A 23285-nucleotide genomic window follows, 5' to 3' on the forward strand; every position below is an offset into this window, starting at 1 on the left:
CTGGGTTAGATAGGCAAATGCATGTGAAGTCCCAATTTTAGAAAGTCCTGATTCTCATTAGGTGAGAATAGAATTGCAGACTTCATTTTCATAAGTAGGAACTTGTTAACTAGGTTTTTTAGTATTGTTGAAAGTTAGCACCCATCCCTCTCCTAGAAGAATTAAATATTTTAGGAAATATTAAAAAGGCAGAATTTAACTCCTAGGATTTTCACATGGCCCCTACAGCAACCAATAGGATACATTTCTTGATTTGGAACAGATAGCTCTAGGGCAAAGCCCACTTCAAACTCATGTGGTCCTGTTCACCATTAAACCATCCTTCCAAGCAGCCTCCATGTTTCCAGTATCTTTATCCCCACTTGGAACTGAACTCAGATGGACATTTCTTCCAACAATATGTTGGGCAAACAGTACCACATGACAGTGTAGGACGTTAGCAGACACTCCTCTCTTAAAAGAATGAAATATTCTAGGAAATATTAAAAAGACAGAATATTATATTTTGCTGGATGAGAAATGGAGAAACATGTTTTTTTTAGGCAGGAAGCAGACTCACTCTTAATAGCCCCCACCCTCCTCAACAGCCCACCACAGATGTCAGCACTTAAGAGGGATGGCTAGGTGTATTCATAAGCAAATACCCTCACCCAAGATCCAACAAAGGTAGGATTAGCCCTCAGCCATTATATATATATTTATCTAAGGTGTTGGTTTCAAAATGTTCCATGTATAGGGTTAGTGGTGGGTTTCAAAATTTTTTAGAAACTCTTCTGTAGTTGTGGTCTGCTTTGTGGGAGTGGCTTGTCAGGCATGTGACCGGGTGGGAGTGGCTTGGAAGTCATGTGACTGGGTGGGCGTGGCCAATGTGAAATGTGGTGAAACTCACTTAACAACACTCTTGCTTAGCAACTAAAATGTTGGCTCAGAAACTCTGGCATTTGAAGCACGCAAGTCTTAAAGCTATCAAGTTACAAGACCCTTGCATCCCTAACCCATTAGAAAAAAACAACCCAGGGATGTTCAAACCTGACAGCTTTAAAACTTGTGGACTTCAACTCTCAGAATTCCTCCTCCAGTCACGTTGGCTCAGGAACTCTGGCATTGAAGCGTGCAAGTCTTAAAGCTGCCAAGTTACAAGACCCGTGCATCCCTTTAGAAAAAAAAAACCCAGGGTGTTCAAACTTGACTGCTTTAACTTTAAGACTTCAACTCACAGAATTCCTCCTCTCGCTCTTCATCTTGATGATGTGCGGACGGGCGGGGGGAGGGAGCTGGAACCGGTTCTAAACGGCACTGTAGATTTGTGGAACCTCTTCTATAGAAGAGGTTAGAACTGGCAGGAACCCACCCCTGATATATATACACATACACACATATATATATGTATACACACATACACACACACACATACATATACCGTTTCCCTGAAAATTAAGACCTCTTCCAAAAATAAGCCCTTCCTGAAAATATTGCAATACAGCAGCAGCCATGAGTGACTATGCTCGCCATCTCCTGCACCTCAAAAATAATGAGCCCTCCCCAAAAATAAGGCCGTGCTTATTTCGGAGTGAACACTGAACATGCATAATAGTAGCTGGCAAGAAATCTCAATATGAAACAATCAGACATGGCTGGAATTGAGCCAACTGACCAGCCACAAGAGAGTGCAGGATCTCCTGTGCTTTTTAAGGTTGTGTAGAAAAGGCAATGTCAGCACCTGGGTGGTTCTTACCTTTATATAGTATGCAAATCCTAATAAAGCCATCTTCTCTTCTATACAGCTATTAGCGAATGTGTGAGATCCACCTCCCCTTTTCTACCCAGTAAGAAATATTCCCCAGGCATGGGTTGCTGGTATATAGTGGATGTATTCACTATCCCTAACTTGCTCGGGACTCTTATTGGTCAAACTCATCTCAAGCTACTTTGTTGCTTAGGGCAAAGGCGATTTCTCTCCCCTCCCCCCTCCCCCATGGCCAGGCTACTCATTCAACCAGTCTGGTAGATGAATCTCATTGCAGAAGAAAGGATGGGAAAATAGCATCTTCTGCTACACTACGGCAACAGGCCAAAGCTTCGAGGCCCAGAGAAAGCTGCACACGAGGCTCCTTTTGACAAAATTTGCTTCCGTTCCGGCCCAGGTTTTCTTCCTACAGACCCTCTAGAGGCCGAGCATTTGCATTTGGTAAGTTCACGCAGCAAAGGCTTTGTTCGTCTACGCGAATGAAAGCAACTCATAGGACGGCGCAGCCTTTCTTTTCCCTTCTCCCCCACCCGGCCAAGCCGAGTCTCTTTAAAATCCGGTACACAAATCGCCACCCAAACCCCGCCCACCTTCCACTATTCTGACGTCAGGAGGGGAGGTTTCTCCATCTCTCTCCCCCCCCCCCGCCCCGGTCCTTTAAATTCATCCGAAAGGCTGCTGGTAGTTTAGGAGAGAGGAGGAAAAAAATCAGAATCAAAGCGGGCGAGGGAAGCTGAAAGGCGAAGCCCCGAGGAAAAGCGTCGCGTGAGGGAACCCAAACACCGCTCCGGCGAAGGTAATGGATGGTTTCCCCGGGAGGGAGGCGAGGATGCTTTTGCAAACTGTAGCTGGGGAGCTTTAAGGGAGAAAACGGGAGCTGAACCAGGGGGGGAAAGATGAGCGTCTCCGAGGTGGTGGAGCTGAATGCGTGGGCTTCGTATGTAGGAGCATTGCGCGGGGACGAACAATTCCGCCTGATGGATAAAACAGCCGAGTGAGATTTCGGGTGTGCGCGAAGGGTCGCGTTGGATCTCCCCCCCCCCCAGCCGCCCCTACTCGTCTGGGCACGCGCTTGTGCACGTATGTTATGCCTATGAACAGCCTGCCGTTCGTCACTGTTTCTTTGAAGCGAGGATCAGCTGGGACGCCTTTCTTGCCTCTTCTTCCGAAGGAAAAGAAGCTCTGGCCCCAAAATAAAAGCGCTAAGAGGGATTTTCCTTAATGTGTAGTAATCGGCTGTAGCCCCTCACAGGGTGTACAATTTGACAGGGGAGCAAGCGGCAAAGGGCCAGGATTTGAGGGCGGTGAGGGGGCGGGTGGGCGGGCGGAGGAAGTGATACGAAAACCGTAATTGGTTGTGGGCTTGCCTTAGAAAAATCATAAAGGCGGCCTGTAGGATTTGTGAAATGATTCGGTTCTCCACACCCCTTCTGGTCTTCATCGCTTTTCCCCCCATCACTTGCCTCCTCATGCCCGGTTTCCTAGCACTGAGGAGGTTTCTGTATTCAGATCATAAAGATGGCATTCATCTCGCCTTAGATTAAACAGGGGTTGCAAATGTGCCTGTTTAACTATGGCTCCTCCATAAGGGTGGGACTGATTGTTCCGTGTTGGGGAGTGGTGGTAGCCCTTGGAGGAAACCCAGTTTTAAAAATTGTTTACTTTTGTAAAGATGCCTTTTGTATAGAAGTTCCCTTTTTTGAAGGAGTGTCAGTCCTGCTACAAATTTATAACATGGAAGTGAACGTGATTGTGTTTTCCCTTGCATTGACCCTCTACCATTTTAGGAAAGGAATGAATAATTTAATCTATAACTATTCAGTAGCACTGAACATTTAAAGAAGGAAGTATAAGAGAGGGACTATAATCTGTGACCCACAACAAAATAAAAGTGTGATATTAATCACACGTTTATGGTTGTTTTTCTTTAAGATTTATAACCATGTTTTATGGCAAGATTTTAGAAAAGGCTGGAGATTAAGAGAAGAAATCTAACATATCTGAGGGACTAGATTTGGAGAGTTTGTTTTGTGGCATTAGTAAATTATATATATATATATATATATATATATATATATATATATATATATATATATATATATATATATATATATATATATATATATATATATATATATATATATATATATATATATATATATATATATATATATATATATATATATATATATATATATATATATATATATATATATATATATATATACACACAAAACCAGCATATATATACACACACACACACACACACACACACACACACACGTAAGAGTGTATATCTGAATCTAAAATAGGCTACCAAAACGGTAACTGTTCCAGTAAAAATAAGGTGTGCCAGTTTTAAGATTTAACATTGATTATGCTCATACTTCTGTGGACCAAAGGTAATTGTAGCTGATAATGCATGGGACATTATCTTGGATTGGATGTATATGTCTTTTAATTAGTTTGCTGTACTCACTCTGGCTATAGTTTAAAATGTTGATCTGTTTGAAGGAGGGGTCTTTTGTTTTTATCAAGGCAACATTATATGGCTAGATATAGTTGGGGGCCAAAAGTCTGTTTTCTAATTCATTCCTGACACTTTAAGATAAAGATAGTGCCTTCCTCCACTTTAAGTGTGCATCTTTAATTGATGGAGCCATTTAGTAAAAGAGGACAAGTTTGCTTGCTAGAATTACATGAATTTTTTAAAAACCTTCATAAAATTACCAATATTTATCTTTTTTGAACTATGTATATATAATAATTTGCTTAAAAACCAAGGATCTAACAAAAGGGCCAGACAGTGGAAACCAATTACCTCTTGGAAATCCAATTACTTTTGCCTCTAGGTGAAAGCTTCCATTTAGTATAGTATCTACATGCTTTCTGCATTGGAAGAACCAATGTATTTATTTAATTTTTCTAGCAACTTTCCCTTGGTATGACAATGTTTAAAGTACATGGAAGAGTGATAGGGTTTAAAAATTAAGAAATTGTTTTTTTAGTATTGGATATGACTGCGTGTGCACATGCACAAAAATGCTATTGGGGGATTTATTTTATCAGCTCAAATGGTGCCAGGGATAAAGACTACAAGGATTTTCTCATTATTGAAACAGTGTTTATTCATTATAATCCTTGCTCAATAACTAATAATTTTACAAGATTTATTATAAGAAAAATAGAGAAAAGCCTTATTAAATTAGTATTGCCTATAGTTTGACATCAGGAAATTAGACTGAAAAGTTGATGGGCCATAATCTAACTTTGGTTTTAAATTGGAACGTGAATAAAGCAGGCACAGCAAATTGAATTCTGGTCTAAAGTCCATTTACTGATTGTGTTCTGTGAATTGTGGATTCAAGGTTCTCATTCTGTCTAGCATAAAATCCATATTTCTTTGGTATTGATATACAACTCAAAATAAGCCTGAATAATCAAAGTACATGTGATCCTCAACACTTAACCATGTTTTTAGTGATTTATAAGGGCATTGAAAAAACTTAGTTTACAACCTTTTAGAAGTACTTGAAAGTGATGTTTACACTTGAAGTGGAATACTTTATTCTCAGGACAATATGTTTCAAATTCAAAACAATTCAACTTAAAGCATTTTGCACACCACTGTATGTGCATGGGTTGCATAAGAGACATCTTCCAACAAAGAATAGATGTTCTCTATTAAACAAATAGATCCTCTTTAAAAAAAGTAAAAAGCAAAAAAAAAAGCCACCTGCTTCTGACGTTGTTATGTATACCCAACATGCTCCTTCTTTTTGGTTCTTGGATAATGAAAAAACTAAATTACAACATTTAGATCCTGATGCACAAATAATGTGTAGAATTGGATACCTGTCTTGCCTTCAACAGGCAATGTAAATTGCAAATATTCATAAAGACTTTCATAACTTTGTTAATGAAAACCTTAAGAAGGTTATAGTATTTACAAGATGATCTTTGTTTGAATGTATGATGAGTAATGAATTGGAGACCTATCTCTTTGTTGGTGCTTTCTCATGCTGTGATACTACTTTCTGCATCATATTCTAAGACCACAGAACACCATGAACGATGATATGTAAGAAACAAACAAACAAACTCCAAACACTCCTGCATAGGTATAGGTAGTCTTCAACTTACGACCACAATCACGGTAGAACCAGAATTTCTGTTTTTTGTCGTCTTCTTTTTTTTTTCCAGATTACATGACTCACTGCAGTTGTTAAATGAATCATGCGATTTTACGTGAATCTGGCTTCGCACATTGACTTTGTTGCTGGAAGCCAGGAGGGAAGGTTGCAGATGGTGATCACATGACCCCGGGGTGTTGCAATCATTGTAAATACTTGCCAGTTGCCAAGTCCCCCAATTTCAATCATAGGACTGTGGGGATGCTGGAACCTTTGTAAGCACCAGGACTGATTGTAAGTCACTTTTTAAAATGCCATTGCAACTTTGAATGGTCACTAAGTGAATGGTTGTAAGTCGAGGACTATCTGTAGTAAAATATGAGTCTGAAGAGACATTGGTTTTGTCAGAATCGACTTTGGGTCTGTAATTATTTTTACTTCAACAAAACTCAAGGCTTCTTACAACAAAGCAGTAAGGATATCAAATCTGGGCTCCAAAAATCCAGGTAACCATAGATGATAGAAACAAGAGTTTTTTTGTGTCATTTTGCTGCCATCTACTATTTCAGGTTTTTGCAGCCCAAAACTGAAAGCCTAAGTCAAGCTTGAGGAGGAAATGATCAGACCATGACAAGGGTTGAATAACAATATACCCTAAAACTAGATCATTCATCCATTGTCCAGAGACAAAAATCAGGTCAAGCGTGTGTCCCTTGTTATGAATGGGGTCTTGAATTAACTGAGTTAGGTCCATAGCCATCATGGAAGCCATGAACTTCCGAGCTGAATTGGATGTCTCGCCAATGGAAGTCAGATTGAAATCCCCCAGGACCATAAGCCTGGGGAAATCAATCACCAGCCCGGCTAACACATCAAGCAGCTCAGGCAGGGCTGATGAAATGCAGCAGGGAGACAGGTACATGACAAAAAGGCCCACCTGAGCTCCAAAGCCCCACTTCACAAAAAGGGACTCACACCCACCTATCTGAGGCACAGTGACCTCCCGAGGTCCAAGACTTTCCCTAATAACCCCTGCCACCCAACCCCCGCCCCTGCCCTGGGCTCTCAGCTGGTGGAATGCCCAGAAGCCTGGTGGGCATAATTCCACAAGAGGAACACCCCCCCTCATGGATCAGGTCTCCGTAATACAGGTCCGCTCTCCCCTCTTGTATGAGATCGTAAATGAGGGGAACCTTATGTACCACAGACCTGGCATTAAGCGACACCAGCCGGAGACGAGGGTCCTGTAGTCCCAAACACCCAGGGGTGCGAGAGGGGCAATGAGGGTCGGAACGCACAATCGCTCTTAAACAGTGAACCCGTGTCCCCAGGGCATAATTTGGCACTTGGCCCCCAACATATCTGCCCCTCCCACCTATAGTAGAGATGGTAAACTGCCCAATGGAATGGCTTAATGTCCCCCCCCCCCAGAATCCCAACCTTTCCCAGCACTCCCGACCAGCATCCATTGATTAGCCGTGGCCTGTGCCCTGGCCGACTCCCGCCCAAGCCTGTCTGAGCCATCCGAGTCGACCCCCACCTCCCACCCCTTAAGATTTGATTTAAAAAAACCTGTATAAAAACCCCTAAGAAGCCTCTTCTTCGCATGCCATCTCTCGGGATCCCAAGATCCGTCCTAAAGGAAGCATCTTGACAGGCAAGAGGGCCATCCCTGGGAAAGGGGGAGTTCCCGAAGGGAATAAAGTTCTGTTGCAGTATAGCATAGATGGAATAAAAAAGATGACATATCAATGGGGGAGTAGCCAACAGTGTCCAAGGGGGTAGCGGGAAGCATATGTCCATCATAGCCATGGTCGATGTTGAAGACAATATGAAGGGTACCAACCACATATCAAAGTCACAGTAGAAGATGAAGTTGCGAGATGGCAAAGTGGCCAATAATGGCAGTGGTAAAGACCACAGCGGCAGCAACAGTACTGTGGTCCAGGCAACGGCAGTAATACCGGCGGAGGCCACAACAAAGGAGCGCCCCCCCCCACTCCAACTGTGCCCACGCCAACTCCCGAAGCCATCCTCCGCTGGCATCAATGCCCATGCCAGCCACCTCAGCCGCTAGTCCAGTCTATAATGTCCATAAGCAAGGAGGGAGCAACTGGGATCGTACCACGGCGTGGGCAGTGACCACAGCGGTGGCAGAGGCAGAAACCCCTAAGCAAGGAGTCCCGCCGCCACCGCCGACCACACCCATGCCGGCAACCAAAGACACTCTCCATTCTCCGCCAATCCACCCCGTTTCACTCACAACATTCTGGCTACAGGGCAGGAAATCGCGGCACAAGGGTACCCCCGAGGACCCAGGAGGTTCCCCTAGCTGGACCTGGGACTGACGATGGAATAGGGTACCCCCTGCATACCCCGAAGAAGGAAAAAAACATCTCCCCAAAGTTCTCATCAAACGTGGCAGGACGCCATCTTGAGCATGCGCTACAAGAAAAAAATCCTTACTATTCCCCCTGCCAATTACTACGCTAATGAAGAGCATAGTAAAGAAAGAGAGAGAAAGTGCGGCAGGCCAAAGATTCTAAAAGGAATATAACTGCAGGCCTGACAATCTGACTATTGGCATCCCTATCTTATTGCTGTTGTCACATTTTTGGCCTAAAATATAAATTCAGATGGCAATGAGAAACCAGTGTTCTAACTGGAGTAATGTTCATATACTTATGTAGTCCCTAGCATAAAGCAGTACCTTTCCATTCTTTTAAAATGGCTAATGAGCAAATCCAGGACTGCTTCCTGAAAGAGGAGATAAAATGCTGCTTCTAAACATTGATTTGGATCATATAATGTATTTGGGTTTAACCTGACAATAATTACAATTAATATACTACATTTTAAGTTCCTGTTGAAAACTTTGTTCTTCACCCAGTCCTTCCAGATGTGAATGTTGGAAAAGTATTCTCCCTTCCCCCCCACTTTAATGAATATGTTTTAAAATTATTTTAAATGTTGTTTTACAACATTTTTATTGTAAATCTCAATACATGTGGCATATGGAATAGTATATAAATGTATTTAATACTTAACAAATTAATAGTACAGAAACTAGGCGTTATTATGTACTTGAATCATGGTTAGCTCAGTGTGTGAAACCTGACACTGTTTCTTCTAACTTCCTATAAACATCTGTAAGTAAATGATTGCCCGAAGAGCAGAGCGAGAAATTGTTTTGTTAAACTAAAGCCTTATTCCTTCAAGGAAAAACTAACACTGGTAGATCACACGCTGATATAAATGGTGCCAAAGAGCACTAGATAAACCATTATTTTCATCAACTTTTGACTCTTATCTATTATGATATAATACCTAGCACGCTGCTACAGGAAAAACAACAGTATCCTTATCAGAGTAAGTTGCAATTTTTTTTTCTAATTCTAATTCATTACATGAAATGGAGTTAACTTTAGAAATTACTTCAAAGAAGAAACAATTCTGGAGAAATGCTTTCAGGCAGATAGTTGAGTTCTTGCCCTGAGTTAGTTGCAAGACGGTCAAGGAGTATGAATGTAGCGTGAAAGAGAAGATGATTCTCTGTCCACTGATCTGCAGTCTGACTTTCCACATTTGCTAACATTGTAACCGAAAATATCACAACAGAATTTGCCCATGAGGGTTTTTTTTAAAATAATGAGAGATCACCAGTTAAGTGGGCAGTTCTGATATTCAAAAGTTGTTAAGGAATTTCTTCTCCCCTGGAAAAAATGTTCATCCAATTTTCAGCCCCAATTAATGGTGGTTAGATCCTTGGAACTAAGCTATAAGTGCTAGCTGTAAAATCTGCAGCATCCTAAAGAACATACAATGGAATATGGGGGGGAAATGTCGTAATATTCCAGGGTATTTGAAGGAAGAAGTGTGTGATAACATATCTTCATAAAAGCATGTGAAGATATGCTAATGAGTATATTTTTATGCTACATGGTCAGTTTTACATTGTGACTGCTTGAATTGCACGTAAAATCTATTCCCAATCAGCAATTTAGTGTATCCATCTAGGGCAGGTTTCTCTAATGTGGCATCCTCAAGAGTATTAGAGTATAACTGCTCACCTCATTAAGCATACTTGGAAAATAAATAAACATTACTGTTCTTAATATCTGATTTTAATATGTTCTTGTTCCTTGCTCCTTTTAGTTATATCATAGTGGACCTAGTTTTGGGTAATAAATTCAAGCATGAAATGAATTAATTAGCATGTCCTGCCTTTGCGGTTTGATTCTTTACATCTATTACCGGTCTTTATGCGCTGAGGGAATGCTAGTATATTTAGCAGCGAAACATTTCAAATAAAAAAGTTAGTTGGTATTATTATGCATTATATTTAATGCAATGGGCGAAGAGAGATCAATATCTCTATATCTTGGAGAGAGAGAAAATAGGGGTAATTACTGTTTTTTTCCCCTTGACGATAGCAAGGTGCAGAGTACAGAGCATTGTAAAGCAAAAAGGAGGGAAGTTGCAGCCATCTTTCTTGTCCAAAGAAAAACACTTCAGCAGAAAAGTCTCTTGGCCTGCTGCCTAAAGACCTGGTTCTTTTCTACTGAAATGAACTTTTCGTTTTCACTTTAGTCCAACATTTCTCAACGTTGTCAAATTTAAGATGTGTGGAATTCTGGGAGCTGAAGTCTATATATCATAAAGTCATTAAGGTTGAGAAACACTGCCTTAGTGTATTATGTGAATCTATTAATTAGTTATTATTTGTATAGTATAGTATAGTATTATTTGTATAGTATAGTTTATGGCTTAGTGCAGGGGTGTCCAAACTTGGCAACTTTAAGACTTGTGGACTTCAACTCCCAGAATTCCCCAGCCAGCAGAGCTCTGCTGGCTGGGGAATTCTGGGAGTTGAAGTCCACAAGTCTTAAAGTTGCCAAGTTTGGACACCCCTGGCTTAGTGTTATAGTAAATCTATGGCTGTTTTTCCCTACTCTGCTAAGGACTAACTTGACTTGTTTCCCATGGTAGCCTTTGTGAGGCTTACTTTACACTCTGGTTTCTCTGAGATTCTCCCAGTTTTGCACTTCAGTCTTTATGATGAAATAATTTCTGAAAAGCAATATGGCATAGCTTCACAAAAGAGGAACATGAGCCTAGCTGTCTGTCATGGCTATCTCTCCTTTGTTTGGCAAAAGAAGAACAAGTTGAAATGGCAGGACCTGTGTCTTCACTTATCTGGGAAGCCTTGGTTTAACCACTGAATGTCACCACGGAAAATACAGCCTTAATAGGACAATAGACAATTGTTTATTTACCTGTGAGATAAAATATTCTATGGTATTTTAAGTTTTAAGACTGTGAGCAGTGTTCAAATAATCCAAAATTTGGCAGTTATGGTGTATTTCCATAGAAATGGTTAAGTTTGTTTTGGAATTCAGCCAGTATTTTCAAGGCTTGCTTCTGCTCCAGATGTATGCTATGAATGTTTCATGTGGGAAGGTAGGCTCTACAGTGTACAAGGCTAAGGACTTCCAAGAAATGTGCAATACTCGACTGCCTTAGGCTGATATATTTAGTCTGCCCCGGATCAAAGAATGAGTTGCATTCCTGTCTCTTGCATTTCATAAGAAATAACTCACTGAGAATTTGACATTGAAATACATTGTTTGCCATGTGATGCATAAATCTTTTAGTAGTAGCAAAACCAGATGTTTGCTATCGCCCAAAAGCTAGAAGATGACTGGATTACTGTTCCCTAAAAGCTGTTCCCTCAATTTTTGGAGAATCTTGCAAAATCTACTTTTACACATTGCACTAAATCATATGAAAATATGGCTGAGTTCATACAACAAGCAGCCAAAACAAAACAAGCTATATCATGGCTTTGCATGATGCATTTGTCTAGTTTCCAAACAAACAACTAAACTGTGACTGTGAATGGTGAGGATGAAGATTGTTGTTAAATATGAAAGTAAAAATAATTAAAAACTCATTTCTTTTAATAACTGTGGCTGTATCTTAGAATGCAAAGTAAAGATGTACATAAATAGGAAGGAGAGTGCTTACGATATAAGAGCCACCAGGTTAGTGTGGAGGTGTGCTATGTAATTGAGAGTCAAGCTGCATGCAAGTTTAATAAATTATGGCTGTTTGTACAGTCAACTAGGTGTTTAGATTGGATTTGGCATTTTTGTCTACCAATGAGTCTTTCCCAAGGCCTAGGCCAGACAGATGTTGTTTGATGGCATTACAGGTATTGTTGCAGGATGTAAGTGTTTCCAAGTAAAGTTGTTTTTTGCAACTGATTAATGGTAGTTTTGTCAATGCCAATGATGTTCAAATGGTCTTTTCCTGTGTAAGATTGAGATTGTCTTGGCAACGTTTCAGCGAGGTCCCACTCGCCATCCTCAGGCTGGTGCTTTTGGCTTAAAGCGTGGCCGGAGCTGCCGTCTTTCTATAAATCTTGGTGGGTGGGTGTGGAGTGCTGGCTTTGTTTCAGTAAGTGGATTGATTGGATGTGTGGCTTATCATGATTGGTTGATTGGTGCTGGCTGTGGGTCCGTTGTTGTTTTGTGTGGTAACAGCCTGGGTGGTGGGTGGGGCTTATTTGTTTACCAGGGCTGGTTTCCAGATGTCTGGTAGGCGGGAGGTATCATCATGTTTATTCATGTTGTGGGGGTGTTTCTCTATTTCGATAGCTTCCATAATTATTCTCTTGTTGAAGTGTTCAGTTTTGGAGATTAACCTGGTTCCTTCAAAATTAATTTCATGTCTTGTAGCTTTAAAGTGCTGGAAAAGGGAGGAAGTTTTTTATTTTTTTCTTTCTGCGTTCTTGTGTTCTGCGATGCATGCATTTATTCTCCTGTTCGTTTGTCCTATGTATGTTGCAGGGCAGATTTTGCATGGTATTTCATAGACTCCTTGGTTTTCTATCTGGATTTTGTCTTTGGGGTTTCTTAAGATGTTGGCTATTTTTTGGTCAGTGTTGAAGGCTGTCTTGATATTGTGTTTGTGGAGAATTTTGCTGATTTTATCTGTGGTGCCTTTGATGTAAGGGAGGAGGGTGATGCCGTTGTCCTGTTCTGTGTCTCGGTTTTTGGGGGGAGTCTCCCTTTGGATTAGGTTGGTAATTGTTTTTCTTTGGAATCCGTTGGAGATTAATACGTTTGTGAGAGTGTATTATTCGGTTTTCAGGTGGTCTTTGTCAGCTAGGCGTTTGGTTCTGGAGATGAGGGTCTTGGCTACAGAATTGATCTGTGCAGGGTGGTGATGGGATATTTTATATATATATATATATATATATATATATATATATATATATATATATATATATATATATATATATATATATATATATATATATATATATATATATATATATATATATATATATATATATATATATATTCAATATTGTGTGTGTGTTCGTGTTTATACACACACTGAATTATTTCAGGAACTACATTAATGTTGTTGCAGCTTCTCATCAAAATTACCATGGACTAAAAAAAAATCCTTAGGCAACTTATTTCTTTGCTGCTGCAAGTCAGACTTAAAAGCTGAGCACTGCTGCTCATTTAATTTTCCACTGACACTGATTCTCTCATTCCAGGAGACAGATCCTCCCACCATGTCATCTGATCAGACATCTCAATCTACAGTACCACCTCTCCACTCTCCAAAGTCACCTGTGTGGCCTATTTTCCCATTCAACAGAGAGGGAAGCCGGATTTGTGAGAGGGGTAGTCACCTTCTTCGGGATTTACCCAGCCCTCTTCCTACAAAAAGAACAAGGACTTACTCTGCGTAAGTATCCAAAATTGACCAGAATTATGGATTTTTACTTTAGAATTTGAGGACATGGAGCCTATTGGCTGATGCTGGAAGAAGTGAGGAATTGCAGTCATAATTGTATCTCTATCCCTGTTTCCAGGTGCATGTAGTTCTCGTCTATTTCTCCTGATTGTCTACACATTACGATCCTAGAGAGAGTTGATTATTACAATGTTTGCAATGCTGCTTTTTTATAACTTTGATTATTCAGTTTCCCACACAATGAGAATACCAAAGTGTACCAATATTCATTAAAATAATCATAAGAACCTTTTTGGATCAGGTCATAGCCCTGTTTAATCCATGAATTTGTGTTATACAATTGCCATTTCAGTGTATTTAATCTTGGCAGTGCACATATGGGAGCAGGTTATACACGAGAAATCAAACTATTCCATTCCATTAGAGAAGGAAATGGCAACTAACTTCAATGTTCTTCCAAGAAAACCAAATGAATATTCCTAATCAAGACAATATACTGTAAGCTGAATGCCTAGGTTAGAAGGTATCAAATACAGTAAGCTATTGGGGAAGTATAGAGGCCAAGTAGTAGTAGTACCGGTGCTGCTGCTGTAGATTAAGGTTGAAAGAATGTCCTGTTACTGAGATGCACAGAGATACAGTGGAAGTTTGATACTATTGTTACATACATCATTAGTCTATGGAACATCAGAAACATAAATCAAGGTAAACCTGATGTCAGTAATGAATATTGACATTCTGGGAATCAACAAACTGAAATGTACTGAAATAGGTCACTTTACATCAGAGTATTAAATTTAATGTGGATGAGAAATCATAAAAGTGGGATAGCCATTATTAATTCATATCAAAGACAATATTGTGGTGATTCAATACCACAGTTGCAGAGGAAGTAGAAGTTGAATAGTTTTGTGATAATATGCAGTGCTTTATTGATATAACATCCTCCACATGTCATTCTTGTTATAGGTGATTGCAGGGCTAAAATTGAAATAACATCTGGAATAATGGGAAAGTTGGCTTCAGTATAGACAGAAAGCAGGAGGCAAACTAAAAGAGTTCTACTGAGGCAATTTAAAGCAATTTCCTTCTTTTAGTAATCTAAAAGATTTTAGATTAATTTATAATCTAAAAGATGGCTTTACATATAACTGAATCAGACTGAAAATATATGCTGTGAGCAAAATCAAAGATTTCAGCCAGCAAAAACAAGACCTGATATGGATGCAGCTCAGATGGTGAATCCTTTATAGTTTAAATTAAAGAAAACAAACATTCAGCAAACCGATGACATACAATGTCAGCAACAGCAATGATGGTAAATAATAGATTTTATGTAGTAGATATAATAAATGAAAATTTGATGTTTGTAACGTGCTATAACATTTGTAAAGCTGGAACAAAATAGAAATATCGTGATATGCAGAAAGTACAAAAGAAGGTGAAATGACTGCGTGTTGAGATATTGAAAATAGTTCAAGCAAGAGGCCACAGAAATGTTGCCTCTTGCTTTGCTCAAGTAAACATCAAGTTCCAGAGAAGAACAATAAGAGACAAGAGACATCCACAGTTTCTTTGGATTGCATATTTACATATAATAATCAAAAGGGGAAAAATAAAAGACTTGTTTAATGAAATCATGGAAGTTAATTACATAATGGTGGGCTCCATAAAAGACAACAAACACAAAGATCTATTGGTGAAAAAAGATGGTATAAGTAAATGGAATATCTGTCTAATTGAAATAAAAAATTGTTGATATAGCTAAAGAGATGACATAGTTAAGCGGGTTCTAGAAAATAATGGTAACAAAGCTGTGTAAAAGTTGATGAATTACTAGCCAAATTACCCAAAATCTTTCAAATTGATGCAATTGAGATATAGATAGTCTTCAACTTATGGTTATTCATTAAACAGCCATCCAGAATTACAATAACTGTGAATAAGAAGCACTTATAGTATGATGGGTGTTTCGAGTTTCAGTTGTTACAGCATGCAATCAGTCATGTGATTACTAAATTCTGACATTCCTTACCAGGTTTCCACAAACAAAGTCAATGGGGAAACTGGCAGGAGGTTAGAAATTACTGTCACGTGAGGTCCTTGCTTAATTGTCCACATAGTCATGTTTAATTTCAGCAATTGATACTACCAGAATTGCTATTGCTAAGTGACACAGTCACAGGAAATTCTACTTCACAACTGTGTAATTTATCTGTTGTAAACCAATTGCTGTTTTAAGCCAAGGACCACTGTACCATTAACAGTTTGTAATCTGTAGGAACCAAGGTACTGAATTAGATCAATTAAGGAAGCTTTTTTTAATTTTAATTTTAAGCAAATATAAAGAGAAAAAATACAAAGAGAAAAAAAATAAAGTGCAAAAAAAGAAATAGAAAACCAGAAAACTGGTATTTTTGTGTCATTTTGTAAATCCCAATCCTAAAATCAAGGGGTTTTGTTGTTTTTTTTGCCTGGACTTTAATCTCCTCTAGTGTCCAATTTAAATTATAAGGTCTCTTATCTATGTTATGGCTTGGGGTACTCAAAATATTTCTGGTTCTCACCAAAAGCTGTTTATTTTATATAATTAAAACAAAAACAAAACAGAAATGAAGAAAATTGGATGCCTTTGAATTGTGGTGCTTGAAAAAAATGTTTGAGAATACTTTGGGCTGCAAGAGGAACACTTTATTCAATAGTAGAAGTAAAAATGAATTACTTGCAATATTAATAATGAATCTGAAGCCTACATTTTGAACACATAATGTGAAAGCATCAATCATTGGATAAATCCTAATGCTTGGACAAATCAAGGACAATTGAAAAAGAATCTGTTGGAAGTCAGGTTGGCTAAATACGAATACTGAAGCTACAAACATTAAAATAATTCAAAGTAGTAGCTGGCAACAGATAATCCTGCTGTAGCCTCCTCTATTGGCAGCATTTTCATGTTGGCTGACTGGTTGGGGCTTCTCTGGGTTTGGGACAAGAAGTAGCCCTAGAAGGGATGGCTGGGAAATGTAGTCCCCAACAGGGGAGAAGGACAAAATGGAGGCGCTGAGGAAAAAAAGAACTGAGAAGGAGCGAAAAGAACAAAGCTGCTACAAGGAAAAGAGGCTGCACTCCTTCAAAAAGAGAGAGATTGTCACCCCAAGGAAGAGAGGACAATTATATCTGGGCCTAGAGACTGCATCCCTGGCTGCCACAAGAGGGAAGCTCCTTAGGCCTCTATCTGGACCCACAGAAGACATGTTTTTGAGGCAGCAGGATTGGTGAGGGGGACAGTCTTTGGGGCATTTTTAGTTGAGCAATGTTGTCCACCAAATGTTTTATATTATTGTGTCACTTGATTTTTATTTTAATGGCCATTATTTTTTAATAAAGTCAATAACTCACTCCACGTGTATTGGTGTGCCTGGGCCACGTCGGGCCAGTCACCTGGAAAGAGGTAGAGAGAGGCCTTTTGGGGGAAGCGCTACCCTGGCAAAATGATGTCCATTAGCTCATGATAGAAAATGACTGAATGACAATTGTGAATGCTGTAGAATCTAGATTGCATTGTTGAAATAGTATAAATAGCCTGAGATTAGAAACATGTACACATGTGAATTTCCAGATGTTGAATTCCAGGTATATCTTCCATGAGCCATAGCTAACATGGCCAATGGTGAAAGGTAGTAATAGCTTAAATTGCACAAAACCTGGAGGGCCCCATGGTATCTCTCCTTGTATACATACTCAGCACATCCCTTCGGCCGATTCGCTCACACAGAGAGGGACTCCTCCGGGTGCCGTCCACTAGGCTGTGCCAGCGGGCGACGCCCAGGGGAAGGGCCTTCTCTGTGATGGGCCCGACCCTCTGGAATGACCTTCCCCCTGACATTAGAACGACCACGGACCTCCGCTCCTTCCGCCAGAAGCTCAAAACCCACCTGTTTCAGCTAGCCGGCCTGGCCTAATTCCAGCTTTCCCACCTCAGTTTGTATTTTTAAATTTTACGGTTTGGTTTTAAGGTTAAGTTTTTAATTTTTATAAACTGTACAGGGGTCTATTTAATCTGATTTTAATTATATTTATTATCGATTGTATGGTTTTAATTTTGTACCGGTACACCGCCCCGAGTCCCTTCGGGGAGAGGGGGCAGTCTAGAAGTCTAATAAACTAAACTAAATATCATAAGTAGATAAATAAAAAACTAGGGTAATATGTTGGCTGGTCTTATGAGATGTTTTTCAGAGTTGCTATTATAGCATAATTACTCTTTGTTTATATTTTACTCACTTTAAGCATCCTTCTCATGAAGAAGCATATTGTTAATGAAGGTAATAGTTCATAAGCAAGAATGGAGGTTTTTAAGAAGAGATTGAACAACCATTTGCCTGAAATGGTAGGCTTTCCTACTTGAGAAGGTGGTTGGAGTAGAAGATCTCCAAGGTCCCTTCCAACTCTGTTATTCTGAATACAAGAATAGCTCAGCTTGATTTTCATTTTTCCCTCTCTTTTTTTTTTCCTAGGACGGCTCGTGCTTCTGCTGGTCCCATCTACAAAGGTGTATGTAAGCAGTTTTCCCGCTCCCAGGGCCATGGTTTCATCACTCCAGAGAATGGCACAGAAGACATATTTGTACATGTTTCTGAGTGAGTTCTATGGGGAACTGAACATTGATGTCTTTAGTAGCTTATGTGTTTGTAAGTCAGGATCCCTATTTTCTCTCTCCATCCCAACTTCCATTATTTACATTCTATTCTTATGCACTACATTTTTTCACACATGGATACTGACAGAAAAAAAGATGAACTTTCTATTTTTTCTACTTCTTTACATACTCCAATACAATAATCACTTATATCCACCTGTGTTGCAGTCCTTCCACTTCAATCTCTATAAGGAAATACTGTTCTCCAGAAGCTTTCTGTTGAGTCACTTGTAGCAGGATGAAGATTTACAAACACATGTATACATATTTGGGGTATGCAGAGCAGTCAATCTGTCCCCCTTGTTTTGAGAATTTGAAGGTAGCTCAATCATTGCATTGGTAAAGAATGCCAGTTGGTGATACAATACCTGTCTAATGGTATAGATTCCTCAAATTAAAAAAAAAGTCAGTGCAAGAATCATGGTCCCATCAATATTCCCTATCAATCAGCTTGAGGAAAAGTATGATTGGTTCTGAAGGCACTTTCATAGCAGGTGAATGAGTGGCACCTAGTGGTATAGACAAACAATATTTCGATCAAAACATATGTAAACCAGATCAAGGTGAAAGGACACTTCCGAAAAAAGCGTATAGACATTCTTATTGTAGTATAGTATATGTAGTATAGACATTCTTATTTTCTATATCAGCCAAGTATATAAAGGGAACAGCTAAGAGGCTGAATTATCAATGCTTTCTCTTAGAAAGGAGCAGAGGTTTCTTGTGATATATCAGCAAGATGCCCCCCCCCCATCAATTGGCCCATTCATGACAGTGAAGCACATTATGTTCCAGAACTGTGGTTCTTCACATTTGTTTTAGTGGAGACGAGGAAGAAGCCCTTGTGCTTACAGCCTCACTGATTACTTGGAATCAGAAGGCTGCAACTTTGTGCTTGAAAAAGAAATGGAAATATCTCCTAATTTTCTAGCCACCAGTGTGGAAACCATTTTGGCTTATAGACCATTTTATTTGGTGTGCCCTTAAACAATAATACAAATCAGTCTTGTGGCATCTGGAGTGGGATAAGAACTATTGAGATTCTTATAAGAGGTCTTGAAAAAAAGGATTTAACAGCTAATACAGTACATAGGCAGCTGATGTTGGTGAGGAACATCTCTATGTGATCACTCTTACACATGCTGCTTCTGCAGTGCTGCAAGATTTCCCTCTCATTGATCATTCACCATTTTCTTTTATCAGTTTTTTGAACTCTAGTAATTGCTGTCTTTGAACTCATCAAATCCCATTAACCTCATCTTCTGGAAGGCAATCTTTTTGGTAGTCTTAGCTTCAGCTAGGTGGGTTGGGGAACTAGGTCCTTTTCTGAAATAGGGAAATCTATGTGTATTCTATCAAGACAAGGTGATACTAAGAGCAGATCCTTGCTCCAGATCCCAAGTCCTAAAACCTCAAAGAAAGCTCCCACTCTACTGAAAGGAGATAAATTCAGAGGCAGTTCAAGAGACTAAAGGTCAAATTATTAAATATTGTCCTGTGTTTGCTAACTGTTAGACATTGTTCTTCATTTATTCAGAATCTATGATACCATCAAGAGAGGGTTTTTTTGATACAGTGAATTATTCAACAAAGAAATTGAATTACACTCAGGTCAGTTAGTATATTCAGAAATCAGTGTACATGATTGAAAATAAGGATTTCCACAGAACAGGAAGAAATCTTGCTGTAAATTTTGTAGCTGGAGGAAGTTGAATTAACCATTTTTTGTTGGCTGGCTAAAAGGTGCTTCATAATAAATGCAGCAGAAAATATTATTAAAAATAAATTTGGGCTAATATTTTAATTCTGCTGTGATGGCAGAACTCTTCCTAAATTAGAGTGCTACAAAATGCATCACGTTTGGAGGAATGTAATTCACATCCTGTTATGATGTTTAATTTTATACAGTTTTCTTTGATAGTTCTGTATGTTAGTTTTTTAGCAATTGTTTATTTAGATACTGATGCATTGAAGCTTCCTAAAGGGAACGGAGTTGTTTTAAAATTTGTTATGTCTTGTCTGACAAGTTTTGATTAGATCAATTTGTTTCCACCATATTTTTATTCAGAACTCTGAAATGTTCCTTCTTTTTCTTTTTCAGCATTGAGGGGGAATATGTCCCGGTAGAAGGAGATGTGGTCACATATAAAATCTGTCCCATCCCACCAAAGAATCAGAAGTTCCAAGCTGTGGAGGTGGTGCTCACTCATTTAGCACCACATACAAAGCATGAAACATGGTCAGGCCAAATAATTGGCTCATAAACTACTTCCTGGGCCTGCAGGAAGTGGAGTTGAATGATATGGTGGGTGGTGGAACTACTGGGGCAATGAAAGAGCCAGGCTGGCAATTTTTGTTTGCTATGTGACATGTTTGCAACTTTATCTTGTCTTTTCTAAGATCTAATCTTAGTTTGTAAATGTGCTTTTTTGTTATAGAAGGGCAAGCAAGAAGTGGAAAAGTGTTGCTGGGTAGATGTACACTTAAGTCATGAATTTCTGACTGTACCCAATAGGACAAAAGAAATATACTCTCAAAGTAGTATATGTTCGCCACAATGATGTTTATCTGGTTCTATTCTAAACAAATTAGTAATGAAATTGTCTATTATCCTATCCCTTTAACAAAAAATTTCCTTCCATCTTCAGCAGAGGCTGTTGCATTGTTGTTATGCACCCTTCTTAGCCAGAACAGGCATTCAGTGAAATAGTATTTTTCAGGACACAGTTCTGTATGGTCCAAACATGGTGAAGCTGTCATTTTTTCAGAGTTTTCTAAATCACCTGCAGGAATGCTTGAAGTTTGTTTTTTTGTTTTTTTGGGTGTTGTGTGTATTTCTTACATGTATATTCATATGCAAAGAAAGAGCCTGTTCCTGCATATGGATCACACTTCTCTACATTTCTATTTATCTTTGGGTGAGTTTGAGATCAATGGCTTAGTCACCACTTGTGTATATAATTATTGCTATAGCTTCAAGTCTTCTTTCAAAACACTTCATGCACAGGGTCTGTAATAATTATGCAGTAATCCAATAGAATAGAACACTAAGGAAGGAGCATTGATAAAGACAAATTAATAACTCACTGTGAAGTTTTGTTCAGATATGTCTAAAATGGGTGGAGGGATTTTTTTGGTCTTATAAAAGATATTATTACCTTACCAAAATCAGGATCTTCTGCTTGTTGTCATGCAAAGGAGTCAGTAAATTTTGCAAATAATTATTTGCTAGAAGGAACTTTTCTAAATGTATTAATCTCAAATTATTTTTTCCCACGCACACCAGTGGTTTGTCCCAGGTAGCCTGAACTGTAGCAGTATCTTGCTTCCAGACTGTTGTGATATACATTTAGATTATACCTAAAAATAACTTTTCTTATTGTTTCCTCTTAATTGTAAAGTTGCATCTGTTTTTTTAAAAGGGTAGCAAAATGTAATAGAGGAATGGTAATATATGATTTTCCATTAATTGCAATGAAAAAGTATGTGTCCAAGGGTATTCTAGAATTCAGCCTCTACTGAAATGTGTTATTTTGTTGACATTGTACTTTCATATAAAGTGTTAAGTATTGCCCATGATTGCATTTGTGTCTACTAAAAGTAATACATAATAATAAAATCCCCTGCAGATGAAGCTTTCTTTGTTAGAAGATTATATTATTATTAACATTAAAAGGGACTAGAATTGTCTTCTTAGCATAGTGTCTCCAGATGTTACTGCGAGGTGCAGTTCCAACTCATTTGGTCTGTATTATGCTAGGAAAATCTGAAATAAAATCACCAGGAAGCATCTGTTTTATCCTCTTATATTATGAATGATAGTTTCTGGCCATGAAGATCTGCTTGAAAAATAGCATCTTTGTTTATTACACTTTCACAGATGTAGGTTTCAGTATTATCTGCATGTAATTGCATTTCTGACTACTTTTCACAACACATTTCCTCAGAATGGATGTTTAGGCTAATTCTCCCATTCTCCCTTCTGTTGTTCAAACTTCAACATTTTAATGATTATCCTCAATGTGACTGGAGAATGAGGAGTATGTGTAGAAGATATGAAGAAATGTTCAGCAGAAGTAAGATTAATGGGTAGTATTAAATAAATGGTATCTAGTAGTATTGTCCTTCAGTTGTTCCAATTCTATCCAGTCCTTTCCCCAACATCTTAATTCACCAGGTTATACAGGGTCTTGTTTAAAAGCACAATATTGATTTAGATGCATTAAGAAGTGTTTCCCAAAATACCATGTACATTCTCAGAACTTGCATGGAATAGTCAGGCAGTCTAAACTGTATGGTCTGCTGAGTTGAAAGCATATGGGCAGTGCCACACTGAAGTTGCATGATCTTGGAGAGAAAAGATGTACATGGATAGTAACATTTTAAATTAATGCATGGAAGCAAGCACTATACTTCTAGGAATTAGTGGGTGGGTGTATAAGTAAATGAAGTAAGTAAGGATGTGAGAGATGAGGATTTAGTGAGGCTCTCTTGAATGAGATGAGGAAGTCTGAAAATAGAGCCTATGCCCTATAACATAATGGTACTGCAGTATGCTGGAATAAAACTGGTGTCTATAAAATATCTGCTTTTTGTATTTGGGATGTATGTCCAGTGTCCTTAATGTGTATGTGTGTGTGCGTGTGTGTATGAATGTCTGTTCAACATACTTTTACTGTTCTTATTTGTGGGATTTCAGCCCCTTTGATATTTTATAAATTTGCACTTAGATGTGAGATGAGATGGGGAGGGTTCAGGATAGGCTGTTGCTCTGTAGAAATAGTTATTTGAAAACAGCCTAATTTTCATATTTAGTTTTCAAGGGGGACACCCCCACACAGATAGTTTAGTTCTACAGTATACTGCCAACCTAGATTTATGGCAGATTTCATGCAAGGCAGCAAGAGGGTGTGGAGTTCCGCTCTATTTA

At 38.9% G+C, this 23285-nt stretch overlaps 1 protein-coding gene across 1 annotated transcript; it reads left to right on the top strand.

Annotated features, from left to right (window-relative positions):
* Positions 1-2403: 2403 nt before the first annotated feature.
* Positions 2404-21989, top strand: CSDC2 (cold shock domain containing C2). The gene is made up of 4 exons (XM_081956869.1): positions 2404-2543; positions 13454-13647; positions 18174-18296; positions 20457-21989. Exons 2-4 carry the CDS (start codon positions 13472-13474, stop codon positions 20617-20619), a joined length of 462 nt encoding a protein of 153 aa, XP_081812995.1. The 5' UTR covers positions 2404-2543; positions 13454-13471; the 3' UTR covers positions 20620-21989.
* Positions 21990-23285: the final 1296 nt, after the last annotated feature.

Source organism: Natrix helvetica, assembly GCF_964273705.1.
Source record: "Natrix helvetica genome assembly, chromosome: 6".
In the NCBI taxonomy this organism is placed as follows: Eukaryota; Metazoa; Chordata; class Lepidosauria; order Squamata; family Natricidae; genus Natrix; species Natrix helvetica.

Excerpts from the sequence above, each read along its gene's own strand:
- CSDC2 (XM_081956869.1), top strand. The coding sequence starts at position 13,472 with ATGTCATCTGATCAGACATCTCAATCTACAGTACCACCTCTCCACTCT. Across the intron at positions 13,648-18,173 it reads AGAACAAGGACTTACTCTGC|GACGGCTCGTGCTTCTGCTG; the intron begins GTAAGTATCCAA and ends TTTTTTTCCTAG. Across the intron at positions 18,297-20,456 it reads ATATTTGTACATGTTTCTGA|CATTGAGGGGGAATATGTCC; the intron begins GTGAGTTCTATG and ends TTTCTTTTTCAG.